The 15,000-nt window shown below is 33.7% G+C and overlaps 1 protein-coding gene across 1 annotated transcript in view; it reads right to left on the bottom strand.

Annotated features, from left to right (window-relative positions):
* Positions 1–182: 182 nt before the first annotated feature.
* LOC125027881 (formin-like protein) overlaps positions 183–15,000 on the bottom strand; it is a 40,848-nt gene continuing 26,030 nt past the window's right edge. The window contains exons 8-23 of the mRNA XM_047617013.1: positions 14,983–15,000; positions 14,637–14,780; positions 14,334–14,450; positions 13,848–13,964; positions 13,598–13,730; positions 13,012–13,310; positions 12,068–12,284; positions 11,409–11,536; positions 10,933–11,097; positions 10,697–10,781; positions 10,308–10,502; positions 9,123–9,286; positions 8,691–8,819; positions 7,991–8,134; positions 6,474–6,488; positions 183–3,159 (exon numbers count right to left, since the gene is read on the bottom strand). The exon at positions 14,983–15,000 is cut by the window's right edge and continues 154 nt beyond it. Coding sequence (XP_047472969.1) covers positions 2,950–3,159; positions 6,474–6,488; positions 7,991–8,134; positions 8,691–8,819; positions 9,123–9,286; positions 10,308–10,502; positions 10,697–10,781; positions 10,933–11,097; positions 11,409–11,536; positions 12,068–12,284; positions 13,012–13,310; positions 13,598–13,730; positions 13,848–13,964; positions 14,334–14,450; positions 14,637–14,780; positions 14,983–15,000 — 2,280 coding nt within the window. The 3' untranslated portion in view covers positions 183–2,949. The remainder of the gene's footprint in view (positions 3,160–6,473; positions 6,489–7,990; positions 8,135–8,690; positions 8,820–9,122; positions 9,287–10,307; positions 10,503–10,696; positions 10,782–10,932; positions 11,098–11,408; positions 11,537–12,067; positions 12,285–13,011; positions 13,311–13,597; positions 13,731–13,847; positions 13,965–14,333; positions 14,451–14,636; positions 14,781–14,982) is intronic.

Raw genomic sequence — 15,000 nt, 5'->3', positions numbered from 1 at the left:
CACATAATACATAAAACCATCTAATGTTTGACACTGACTTGAATTACAAAGATTTTTTTTGCTAAATCTATCGTTCTTTAACCTCTTATTACAGCTTAGCTTGCTACACTTTGTACATCTTAAAATATTTTCTCTTCTTAAGAACACAAAAAAAATCTAAAGGTCTAAAGAAAAATACAGTCAAAAATACATTTTTTTACTGTGATAATTCTTGAAAGATTATTTCATTATAGAAAAAATTCCAGTCACCATTATCATATTATACATCAGTTAAAAAAAGAAAAAAAAAATTAACAAAGGATGTTTAGGCTCAGAAGTACCATATCAGAAGTACCAATATGATTTTGGTAAATTCTTCATTCAGCATGTTTCCTTACACTAAAATTATACATGGGACATAAAAAAACAAATCCTTGTGCTTTGCCTTGATAACTTTTAAACCTGGACGCCCTCAGAGCCATTTCCCTAATTTTCGGCAATACATTTCTCCAGTTTGCAAATATTATTTACAGATTGAGTATTTGTTAGTGTCTAAGAATGCAATTTACAGATTTTATATATATTTACATATATATACACAAATTTTCTTAAGAATAAGGCCTTAATGGGTACTTTGGGGGAAATTCCTCGACTAAATTTGACTGAATATAAGCAACTTTCTACATATTTTCTTACAAATATGAGTAACTGAAAGAGTGTTACATTTCAAGACTAGACTATAAAATAATGCGCATCTGAGAGATCACTCCACTGAATGAGGAAAAAGAATGACATAGAATACACATCTCGTCTTCAAAAGAGAAAGGAGGAAAAACGGGTAGTTTCATCCTTTTAAACACTGTTAGAAGGCCAATATAAGATACAACAATTCTCAAATGTGCCCCCAGAACAACTACAGGAAGAAGAGCTTTCACGACACACAAGACAACATAAGATCAACTGTGTATTTCTATATAAATCAAGTTGATCATTACCTTTGCTTTGAAACTGGTTATACAGAGACAAAAGAGGATTTATATTTACACATTTTGGGTGAAATTGGGATGAAAAGAAAAGGAAAATATATAAATATTCTTTTTTTAAATTTGCAGTCACAGAAATAAGATGATGTAACTGCTTGTTATGTGGAAAAAAACAAAACCTTCATAAGGCACACAGTGACTGGACAGTACAAAAAAAGAAAAAAAAAAAACAAAGGCAAAAAAAAAAGAGGAAAATGTTAGAAAAATATACACTTACAGATATGTTTAAATATCAAACATGTTGCATTAGCAGAGACAGTGGGAAATGGGTGGTTTGTGTTCCTTTTTTTCCACACAAATTTTACATATACCAAGACTTTGCAAACTTTTAACAATAATGCCCAGACTCTGGGATGATATATATAAAATAAATTCAAAATCTTAATATAAAAAAAAAATATTATCAGTGACTGATAGTTTTCAATATAACACAAATCATCACATACACAGTGAAAAATATTCTCAATTCTTATAGCTCCACAAGGCATTAAGAATCAATTTCCACATTAAGACATCACAGAACTGGCAACACTGGAGAGAACCTGGCAGGACAAGATGGCAATTCCTCTTTCAACCCACTTCAATCAGTGTTACCAAATAGGACTCTAGTGGCAGTTTTCATATACTCTGGGCAACCTAAAGAGCCCAGGAATTTGATATAACCTGTGCGTAATCACCAAATACATATGCAAGACTTAGACTTTGTTTTCCACAAAGAAATCTAAAAATTATACAAATTTTTCTCTCTTTTGATAATCAAAGTATAATTCTGATTTTATATACATGTAGTGTGATAAGTTCACATCAGGTCATACAACATTTGAAATAAATAAATTACACATATAATACTCATCAGATCCATCATTGATAAAACAATATCTGCTTTAATAATAAACTGGAGGAAAATTTCCAGATATATTTTCTCTCTTTTTTTCTTTTCTTTTTTTTATCAACAATATTTTTCTTTCCTTAAAAAATGACTTTGCAACTCCATAAAAGTTGTTGTGCCTATGACATGACAAAACCTCACAAAGTTTTAACGAAGATTCAGCCATCTCTAAACCACGCACTTTCTACTGCTGGAAGGCATACTATACCGAGGCACAGTGCAGAGATTCAGCCACTGCTCAGACCATCACTCCAGTCCTAAATAACAAGGCAAAAGTACTTATCAATCCATCCTCTGAAATATTCTCAATGTATTGGACCATCCTCGTTCTCTTTTATATTTCCTCTTTTGTATTAGCTACAAAAATTAACATATATATATATATATATATGATTTTTAACCTAAAAGGATCCACTCATATAAATCTAATACAGGCATCTAATAAAATATTTTCAAAATTTGTTTCTTATGCTGAATTTCTTGATTGTCACTCATTAACTATATATTTGTTATAGCAGAAGATGATAATACCAAAACTTAAAAAATCTGTAAACAAATATCTAAACAGAAATTCTGGCATTACATGACCTCTGAAGACTTTTTTTCTCTTTAATGCTTTATCTTTTTCTGTAGGGCTAATATAATGAGACTTCAGTCATCATGGATGGGGCAATCCATTAAAAATCATGTAAATAGCAACTAATTTTAGCTGGAATGCTTTATACCTTTGTCCTGTGGTGAACAAACATTTGCTAGTCAAGTCCATGTCTATCAAAGAGTTTTGCATGCATCACGCCTTCCTTTGAATCAGTTTCTGAGAAAAACACTTTAAATTTGAAAAAAGTGGCTATCACTGGAAGCAACAATCTTTCCCAAAGGTGAAGTGAATGTTTATATCATTCTCTAAATCACTTTTCTCTTATCAAGAAAGAAAAAGACAATCTCCTGACACTGCACTATCCAGTCATAATAAGACTTGACAGAAGATTTTGAAACTTGGAAAGATATTGCAATAATTTTTTTCTTTGCATAAAATGCTTAAAATTCCATGTCATCCAAAGTACGGGAGAGTCTCACATTTTCATTACGTTTCCTCTGGCTTCTCCTTACTGCATCAGCTCGTCGGTATGGCTCATTTTTCAGGCCAATGAGGATATCCTCAAGAGCTCCATGGTAAACGTCCTCTTGAGAAAGAAGGCGTTTATCTGCAACCACACCACGCGCCTTCATTTCACTCATCAGCGCCTCCTATAAATTGTAAAATCAAGTTAGAATGATGGAACATAAAATGATGCAACATGTATAGCCTATTAGGTTCATGATCACACACACACATATAGATTTAACAGCCCCTGGGAACCCTGTCATGGGAACCCTCTGTCCTTTTGGAATTTAGTTCTCTGCTCACTGGCTCTGATAAGTTTCCTGGAAACTGCAGGTATCATGTCAAATTAAATTATGTATATAACATTCAAGGAAAAAATAACAAGAAAAGGGCTTTCTTTCCTACTCTCACCTTCATAAATTAATCATGAGACCTTAACCTGAATATGATGTTGAACATCTAAATCATGATTATGAATTCTGAACCAGAGCTGATGATGACAATAAATAAATTGCTCTTTATGGGGACTAAATATAAAAAAAAAGACAAGTGAATGGACAATCATTTTAAGTACCTGTTTAAACAACCAGGAATGATGGGAAAGTTGAAACAGGGATGGCTGAAAGGATGATAAGGGGAAACACAGGGACCATGCTATGGCAAGGGGGAATTCATGCATGAACAGGTTTCCACTGGGGTCTAGAATGTAAAATAGTAATGCCATCAGAGCTGAAGAAAAGAGCCTCTGGGGAAATTCTCATTATTCAAATATTGAATAGGATCTTCGAAAGGTATCATTAGAAAAATAAACAAAGGGTCTTCTAAAGCAAGATACCAAAGTAATTAAGAGTAAGGAAGAGAGAGAACTGAAAAATAGTTTGTAGTTATGAGATTACCATGCATCAAATACACAAGCCTATAAGGAAAATTTGGAAAGGCTTAACAAATGATATAGAACATTACATAGGCAAATAAGGAAATGCAATTATATAACTATATAATATAATATCTGTTCACCTGATTATCTAAACACTTGGACATCTTCATTTTTATCCAGTATTATATATGAGGCCCCCATTAGAGAAGTGATAACTCTGTTTAAAAAAACTCATTCCCAGGAATATTATGTCTCAATCTCTAAACATTTACTTCATTAATATTTCAGAAACTATTATACAAATATTCCTATCAATACCATGAACAGATCAAGTACTAGTTACATGATTTATTAGACTATGATTGTTTTTTATTTGCTTGGAGGTAATTTTTCATTTTTTTGCTTGCCTTTGTGATATTACTATATACTAATACTCCTCCACTGGTGGTCTCATATTACTGTTACTAAATCTATCCAACATACTGGAGTCAGAAACCATTTAATGTTGGCAATAATGCAAAAGCCTGACTATAATCACACATCACTCTACTCAGGACAGAATGAAAACTCCTTCAAAATCTGAGTACCTGATATGAAAGAGGTTACACAAAACACAAACCCATAATGAACATATAGCTAAGCTATATATTTTGTATAGAATACAAGTAACCATATCAAAACCCAAAGTAATCTAAAACAGCAGTCACTTTGAATGCATATTACAGTCAAGTTGCAGAGATACAGTTGTAATTGGGTTTTTCAATGATTTCCTGCATTTTATTTACATGCACAATTAAGGGCTAATAAAAGCTATGAGAGAATAGTTAAATATCACTGCATTTTATGGGCTCTTTGGTAAGTGTTCATTATCTATACCAATTAACCTGATATGCCAGTAAATAGATTAGTTACACTGCAGTTATTTGGAATAGAACCTTTAAACAATGAGCACTGATATTCACATGTTTGCTTATCCACTAAAAGCATTCCTTCATATGATAATTCAAAAAGGTTGGCAGGTTTGATATTTGGAATTTATTTTTATATCCAGGGCATGTATGACTGTTCAGGTGCTTAAGCAAGTGACTAGATATGTGAGAGGAGGCAAAAGAAGGATGGAGAGGGGAGTTGGAGGACTGAAACAGGAAGAAGGAAGAATGGAGAAGGAGAAGTGGAGGAGGAGTGGAATGAAGAAGGGAAAGAGAGAAATGAAGGGAAAATGCTAAGCACAACTGAGCACTAGAGCGTTAAAGAAAAATTAAGTTCCTTTATAATGGGTAATCAGTGATTTATGTTTGGATATTATATTTCTTTATACTTTACCAGTTGCAAATACAGTCCAGTCAAGTGTGCATACATCTTAACAAGATTCTTCACTTCTTCCATTATCAACAATTTTCCCAATCAGCAGGTGGAGCGGATGGCCTTCCTTGCTCAGGTACAATTCAGTTTAACTTTTGCAAATCTGTATCCTTTCTAATTTTAAGATAATCCATATTTAAAAGGGCTTTAGTTCACAGTATACAAATTTCTAATGCACCACTGTATCAAGTACAGCATGTTTTGAAACAAGCACAGACAATCATGTACCTGTATTTGCACAGAGCGTTGTATTCACCTGGCGACCATGGGGGTAAACAGACAGAGCATGTGGACGGATGTAGCTCTTTTATACACTTGTGATGCGGACTCCCATTCGGAATTTCTAAGCCATGGTAAACCACATGTATTTAAGTGACATTTATTACCGTCCTTCAAAGAGGATACCATGAGAAATATTTATATATCTAAAATGAAAGGACATTCAGTAAGACCATTTGTAAAATGGCATAAAATGATAAAAATACTGTGAATTCTAACATTCTAGAACCCTCTGGCTCTCTGGAGTCACATCTAGGAGACAAGTCCAGACTTTAGAAACAGTAGGGTTTCAGCTCTTACAGCAGAGTAGTGCTCTTAATATTAGTGTCATGAATATTCAGTTAACTATTCCAAAGCTTTGGTCAGGAAAGGATGGAGAGAGAGCACTTTGTGTCAGTGTGAATGTTTACATGCCTTTGGAATGAAATTCCACTGGGGCAAGGAAAATCAAACCTTAACCTTTTGAGAATCTCATATAGCAAAAATCAAACACTGCAAATAAATATTTTCAATGTGACATCATCAGTAGATGCTTTAGTTTCATAGGAAAAACTGCTGTTGATATAATTTACAAATCTAATTACCAAAAACATCTAATGAAATAAGAATTTTATCAAATCTATCTATACAATGAATTGAAATTTGTAAACCAAGAAAAATCAATTTAAAATTATGACAATAAGTCATGTATTTTTGATCCATCTTAAAGTAACCTATTCATCAGATCTATCAGCAACTATTTCTCCCAAACCTTTTATCCAGATTTATAACACAAACTTTCCAAAGAGTAAATTTCCTAATCAAGGCAACAGCCAATTCTCTGACCCTGATAACGTCACATAAAAAAAATGCACAGACAGGGTTAACAAAACAAAGAGGAAGTTAATACAGTAAGTTCATTAGACACACATTGAAAAAGAAATCAATTGTAAATATTACCTCTCCTCCGTAAGCCTGAAGAAAAAAAAATGGAATCATGAGATAAAAAGACATTAACTATAAAATGAAATATTATTTAATTATTCTAGCATTAACCTATACTTCTATAACACCTCTCAAGAATAATAAGTTTAATAATAAGTATTAAAGTGTATTAGATATCACGACTAATGTGATCTATATTCCTCTCTCAGCAATATCCTCAAGTCCTTTTAGAGCAGTTCTTACAATAAAATTTTTACTTAATATATTCTACACACTAAATTCTAGTTTTGCTTCCTAGAAAATAAACACCACAACATTTGTTTTACAATTTCTCTTTAGTTTTTTTTCACCTTCAATATTCTAAGTATCCCCAAATAACATAAGTATCTTAAAGCAAAATTTGTAGGAACTTTGCAAGTGAAAATATAAATACTACCTTATTAAATACTTGTTTCCTAATTTTCTCATTTCTAAGACTAACAGGGGTTTTGCATAATATCAACATGTGCAAATTAAGATATATATAACACACAAACAGATATTTGGATGGCTTTTCACCCAAAACCTTGTTTAAAACAACCTTTCTCTTGTTATCTATAAGATCACACTAGTATTGTTGTTACCTATGCCATCTATGTGTTATATCCAGCACTCTTGTAATTTGTACTACCTCTTGACTCATTAGAACTCAAAATGTAATTAAAACCTGAGTAATTAAAAATTCATCCCTGTAAAATAAGTACTGTCTGAACTATACTTCATTTGATTTACCAGAACTCGAAATATACTCAACCCACTGCCACTAGGGAAGGCATATATGTATATGCCATACCTACTGTGAGTCTAGTTTATCAATTGTCTTTACACATCTGAACACTCAGTCACCAAGAGGTCAATCACAGGTCCTACCTATTGCACCTGTCTACAGTTTTCCTTGATTTTCAGAAATGTATAGTCTTTTCATATTGCCACTAGTATTGTTAATAACAATATGATAATCATAATGTCATTATCAAAATATCAACAACAATATCAATAGCATTAGAAAAATCTGAAAATTCAAGGAAAGGAGTAATCAGGTGCTGTCACATAACCTAAATGACTGACTCCTTGATGGCTGAGCACTTCAGGAGCCATCTAAGTGTAACCACATTTCACAAAACAAAATGACAGTTAACTAATATTGCACATTCTGGCAGTTTTGGGTCAAAATCTGATCCCTGTAATACTAATTCTGTCAAAATTAAATCATCTGTATAATCAATAATCAAGACCACAATAAGAACCCTGTAATTAGAAAAAAAGCAACAGTCCTGTACTGTACTTGCACACTTCCTTATCTAAAGTTATAATTTAAGCACCCAGATCCTGAGTTTGCAAATAGCTGTATTAAGTTTTCTTACACATTTAATTTCATTACAATTAATAGAAGCTACTTATCAAGCACACTTATCCCACATAATAAATTCCCTAGTCATCAAAAAAGCAAATTTTAATTTCTAAAAAGCAACATATGCGAGCCAAAGACTGACCTGTTGTTTACGTGCATTGATTTTGTTGTTTCTAACCACCTGCTGACTTTCTTGTTGCTGCTGCTGTTGCTTCTGTTGGTTCAGAGCTGCTGCTTTGGAGGCAGCCTCTAATCGGCGCCGCTGCTCATTCTCTTGCTCCACCACCTGTCATGGTTTTCGAATACCTTAGATTAAGACCACCTGATACCCTAAGCTGTGCCCCCCTTTGCCCTTCTGCTCTTCCTAATCAATGGTGCCCCTTGATCCCTTGCAAGAGTGGCCCTTCGGCACTTTCTAATGGTGCCCCCTTGATACCATTAGAAATATGTAGACTTTAAAATGGATTTAATAGTATGAAGTAAAAATTTAGGAGTCTGCATCTCTTAGAAAATGTTAGGTCATGTACACAAATTGGAATTCCCTCAAATTTAGTGGCTACAGCTATGGTAACAGTACTCTGTGAGGTCCCTTCCATAAGTGACCTAAGCACTTGCTTAGAGTACTTGACAGCTCATTCAGCACTACCTTAAACAAATTTCATATTGATAACAAATGTATCAGAAAGTAATATCACATATGATTATAATGCATATACAAATCATTGATGAAATACTTTCAAAACCCCACTTCTTTCTCACACTGATTAATGCTCCTCTTTGCTGCACACCCTGTAACAAATTAATCCAACTGCCTAAAAGACTTACATGCACCACATAATTACCTTATAAGTTTTGGTGAAACGGACAAAAATGGCAAAGAAGGTGTTAGGAGCCATACTTCTTGAGCTCTCTCCATAGTACTCTAACACTTCTGCAAAGGCTGCTTGTGCTGTCTTGGCCTCCGCTTTCAACTGTGGAACACGATTAAAGGAGTGTCAGAAAACGATTAATTTCCTTCTTCATATAAAATTCTAAAACTTCAAAATTAGCAAATGTAAGACAGAAATGTAATCTAACAAAGAAAGAAAGAAAGAAAGAAAAAATTAAAACTGGAAAGCTAATTGTAAGATCAGTTTTACAGAAATATGCAAAATGTAAAAAAAATAGGAAAATGCCACAATTACTTTCACCCAAAAAAGCAATCTCAGTCCTATTTACTCCACAAAATAAAGGGATGCAAGCGATACATATAAAGACCAACTTGCTCAACTTACTTTTTTCAACTTTTCCTCTGAATTACTCAAGAAATCCTTGAGCACACCAGATGCAGCCTGTCCTTCCATGCTCCTCATGCTCACTCCCCGTTCATATTCCTTCTTTGCTTGCTCCATACCCTTTTCTAGTTCACTGACATCTGTGATGATATTCTCCAGTGATACTGAAAACAATATGTTTTGTTAGTGCACATTATTCAGCACAAGAGAATTCAAAATAAGAGTCTGCTAAACATTTGGGTCATCGACACCACTAATCTTTTATGAAATGGATTAATTTATTATTTTAAGGTTCATAGAAATACTTAGAAAGAAGAAAAAGCTACTGCCAATTGCTGTAATATAGTCACAAATATCTGTACTTAGGAGATTAAATGTGATCATATTCTAAAACGAGAAGATTACAAATACACACACAAGCACACACACATACACACACCACATGCACACACAAACATTTCTATATGCATACATTAATATATTGAAATATATATAAAGTACAATATATCTGATGCAAAAGGTGGTTCAATAGATACTAAAAAACAAACAAGCATAATACAAGTCTAAATTCCTAATCTAGATATACATAATCAACATCTTAATTTTAAATTTTCTTTCTCCAAACTATAAGGTACAATATTTCTGAAACTTGAACGCTTAGGTCCAGGTGACGTGACCATCACACCTCGAAAAAAATTTGGCTATAGGAAATGGAAAAAAACAAAAAAAAACAATAATGCAGAGAAAGAGATAACAGAAATGCAAGTCTTCGTGTAGGCCAGGCCTACAAGCCACACAGCTGGGAGAGTCGCCATTCAAATAGCCTAATGCTAGTATTTCGGGCTGCACGCAAGCAGCAAGGCACCCGGACCCAACAGGTTAATAGAATTTATTCAGTGGAATTATTCATTCCCATGCACACCAAAAATACTCTCTTGGTCATGAACATAGTACACATACTTCAGGTAATATGTAGTACTAGCACAACACCTAAATTGAGAAATTTAGTTGCTGTCAAATAATATCATGAAATGCATTGATTTTGTATATATAAAAAAAGAACAATAAAAATCTGTACATGTCATATTATAGACTTTAAAGTCGAAAAAAAAATATAAACTCAGAATAACTGTGCTTCTGGTCACAATTTATGAAATGAAGTGAAACCAGTGTTGTCCTACTCACCCTGTGCAGCCTTTTCAATAAACCTTAGTTCTGAGTCAAAATTATTGATATCTGGGAACTTCGCTCTCATGGTTTCCTGAATGTAGTGCATCACACTCATCTTTTTGTCCGCTGACTTTGTATCACACAAAGTATCCAGACTCGACAGTTTGAAGCCATAAGCTGGACCACGTTTGCTGCTATTCATGTAGTTACCTTAGAAAATGATAATAAATCAATTAGTACTGGAAAATACAAACAAATTAACAAAGTGTGTTTAATATATGTAATGGAGGCAATTCATTTCAAAGAGAAAGTAATAACTGTATTCCATATTATCTGATAATATAGCATGACATTACATGTACTTGTAATTTCACTCTCACATTCCATTCATAATATATACTTACCAAATGCAAGAATTACTTCAAGTACTTTTTTCAACTTGTTACTATTTCTAACTGAGCGCGATGCTGTGATGATTGCATGAACTTGCTGTTGGTGAAGAGAAAACAAGTTTATACTAATATATCACATATATACACATCTTGTATTAAGTAAAGCAGACATAAAACATAGTGAACACTGTACGATTACTTTTACATTTTTGTTATGCAAGTCCTTTCAAACTTATAATCATACTTACTGGAGTGACAGTATGTACACTGTCAAAGAAGTTGGCAATAAAGCTCATAATCTGTAGTTTGGTACTCAGTCTGTCCACCTTGCTGAGCTGGAGCATGTACTGGTCTTCGTCTGTCAGCTGGCTCACAGGTTTCCGATCACGTTCGTATTCACGATACGCCTTGACCTGGGGATGAAAAAATTATTTTTATAAAACATAAATGATGATAATATCTAAGAAAGCATTCTAATCATAACAAATCCTGCATATGAATCTCAGGGGATATTAATAGACTAAGCATATTGCACCAATTTACAACTTTTTTGTTTTTGTTTCACCAACTTTTTTCTCCTTCTTTTAACAAAAATAAGGCTCCTTTTTCACTCTCTTCCAAACACAAACAATACTTCTTTCAGAGTAATGCCCTTTGCAAACAGGCAAACAATGCAATATGATTATTACAACTAAGTCATAATTTGGCTGTAATGATCACCTACCTCTGAATCATTGGGTATCATGCGTTGTAGGAGTTCCACACTCTCTACACTCAGTGTCTTTAAGTCTAACGAATTGATGGCTCTGCTAACTATGTCAAATGGCAGATCCAGTTTTCGCCTAGAGATGGCTGTGGATGGAAAAGAAAGGAGCTTAGGATTAATCACAATTAGCTTTGGCCAACCTGGATTACACATCATTACAATCCAAACAAATATTCATATGTAACTGTATAAGTAAAATATTTTTCTTTCAATATATATATATATATATATATATATATATATATATATATATATATATATATATATATATATATATATATATATCAGAAACCTATCATAGATGATCAAAATTTGTGAATACATTCTGTGCTTATCAATATGATTATATTGGCTCAGAGTTATGCTGTGGCTGTTGTCATCATTTCCAAGGTCACTTAACATGTTTACTTTGGTTCCAAATAAACAAAAATACATACATACATATGCACAAACATCATATAGACAGACAGACAGACAGACAGACACATATATATAAATACAAAATAAAAAATAACATCTACTTCAAATAAAATCACTATCAGAGAGATTACAATAACAAACAAAATACTAACACCATCAACACTCAAATTACACTAGTTGTCATCAACATCACTCACCAATATTTCGCAACCGTGTGTGTTCCATCAAGGAGGTTAATTCAGGCTTCTTGAATCTCTTGCTCCCAAAGCCATGGAGTGCGTCCACCTCTGAAACGTCCCCATTGGCCATTCCTGGGCCCCCTTGTCCAATCTTAAAGTGCTCTTCGAAGTCAGAGAAGTCTATGCAGTTAAAGAGCTTCTCATCGTCTAGTTCGTTGAAGACTGTCCCTCTCACCTAAGCCAAATAAAAAGAATATGAGCAAGTATACATGCGCATAAAACACTTGTAGATAACTTGTTGCTACAGTTAAAGATGTCTGTATTTTGTTTCTCTTAACCCAATGCCACCTGAGAAATATGATGCTCTTTGTCATATTGTTTTGTGGAATGTATCTACACACAGATGTCTCCACAAGTGCTCAGCCACCAAGGACTTAATGAACAGTCTATGTTGCCTCACTTTATTTTCCCTGAATATTCAGGAAAAGTTTATCTATTTAATGTAGTTAATACTGAGGCTGGTATTTCTTTTATTGACATTATAATTATAAAATGTTATTATATACAAAACAAAATAAAGTATTTCCAAAAAATCAAGGAAAACAGGTGAGATGGGCAGGATTAATTGTTGACTCCTAAGTGACTAAGCACTTGTGGAGCTATCTATGTGGAAATACAATTAATAAACTAAACTCACTATGGACATGCCACCCCCAGCAGCACTGGGTTAAGTAGGTCTGTGTTCTTTAGTGCATATTAGAAGCTCAAAATATATCTATAGACTAGTTATTATATTGACACATGGCTGTGTCCTTCTCTATGTACATGAAAAAAAACACAAAAATAGATGAAACATCTCATTAATTGATTCAGAACTTGGAGTACATGAAGCAACTTCAAAACCCAAAACGCAACTGGAAGAAAATCAAACTTCATCTTCAAGCTCAACAAAAAGATCTTACCTGGTTAGGCTTCAATGCCACCCAGTTGAGCGTCGGAAGCTTGTATTTGGTGTTGACCTTCTTCTTGATGGTCATGGAGTCAGGAGGAGACATGATTGCAGATGCCATGGATGGAGGTATGGGTGGAGGGGGTCTGGGGGCACCCACCATACCAAACGGCAACTTGGGAGGTGCAGGTGGGCAACCACCGGTACCTGGAAGTGGTGGTGGTGGTGGAGCAGGAGCCAATCCAACACTGGGGGGAGGTGGTGGTGGTGGGGGGGGAGGAGCTGGTCCTGGCCCATCGAAGATATCGCCACCTGAGAGACATTTGCCGTTAATTAACCTTTAATGTGTTTTTCCTCTGGTCTTAAAATAGAGATTTCTAATCTCATGAATTCCTTTCATTACAATGAATTCATAAAAGACTAAATCACACAAGAAAAAAATTGTGATATTTCAAGTCCTACATAGAATAATTATCAATAATTATGAAGATAAAATCTCAGAAAGATTGATGTAACCTATTAAACAAACACTGTTCCTTTACACAATATTTCATCATTTCTTTCAATCATGTCTATTTAAAAATTATAAAATTTATTACTTGTTTTATGAGATTTTGAGCGAGCAAGTGTTTCGAGTTCTACAATCTGCTTCTCCAATAATGACTGTCTTTGCCGTGACTCCTCGCTCTTCTGGTTCACTTCCCTTCGTAGAGTTGACACTTCCTCTTGAACCTGCAGAAAATTTTGATTTAAAAAATGTTTCAAAATCTGAGAAGACAGAATACAATGACATTATTTTCATCATCCAAATAACAACCAACAGAAAATACGACATAATTTTTCTCATACCTGGCTATTAACGTTTTCCAATTCTTCTTTCTGCCTGCGTACCTCTGCTAACTCTCCTTCCAGTTCCACTAGTTTAGCAAGTGATTCTGCTTCCATTTCAGACATCCTCTCTGCCAACTGTACCAATATAGATTTTTTTTTATTATTTACATGTGAATTTTTTTTAACTGTTAGATAAATTTTACTAATATGCTGATATATCATCTGCATTTTCTACCATTATAAAATCCTATTCATTAGTACATTAGTATTATAGTTAGTTTTTTATCTGATATTTAAGTTAGTCCCCATGAACTGTCTTTACATACTTTTTGAAGAAAACAACAAATTATAAAATATCATTTATGATATGCAAAATCATAAGATCAAAACTATTTGTTACAATTGCTCTACTACTCAATTAACTAATACATAATTGAAATAACTGAAATATGAAGTATATTCTGGCCTACTGTAATATCTCTGATTTCAGGGCACAAGACTTACGTGTGAGAGTTCATCTTCCAGCTCTGCCACCCTTTCCAGTGCTGCTGTCTTTGTTTCGCTGTCTTCCATGAGCGCAGCGACATCGAAAACATTATCGAGGTATGCAGAAATTTGAATCTGAAGAAGGAATTCAAAATAAGTTTAAAAATTCTTTGCAAAATGTGTTATCTGACCAATTCTAATAGTATCTTCCACAAGATTTTCATAAAAAAAATGCAATGCAGAACATCCAAAACAAATTATATCCCTATATACACCAAAAAAAAACAGAATTCATGATTCACAATATTCCTTTCTTTTTACCTGTAATTCTTCGCTTTCATGGTGTCTTAGTTTTTCCAAGTAGTCATCAAGGCCCAGTTGTGTAAATTCATACTGCAGATGTACGCGGAAGTTCATGTCCTCTACACTGTGTACCACAATGTTGATGAACTGCATACATGCCACCTAATTGAGAAAAAGAAAGAAAATGCTTATCAAATCTACTTCATTATTTTTGTACCATTATCAAACTTAAGTGAATTATATGTCTCTCCATATTCTACACTACATCTTTCTGACACTGAATTATGTACTATAATATCAGACAAACAATGAAAATCAAACACAGATTTTCTCCTCCTCATTCCCTACATGAACAAAAACTCACCATGAATTCAATGTAAAA

The sequence above is a fragment of the Penaeus chinensis genome, chromosome 8, assembly GCF_019202785.1.
Source record: "Penaeus chinensis breed Huanghai No. 1 chromosome 8, ASM1920278v2, whole genome shotgun sequence".
Lineage (NCBI taxonomy): Eukaryota > Metazoa > Arthropoda > Malacostraca > Decapoda > Penaeidae > Penaeus > Penaeus chinensis.
Note: the sequence above shows the minus strand (reverse complement) of the source record. Positions and strands in the feature narration are given on the sequence as shown.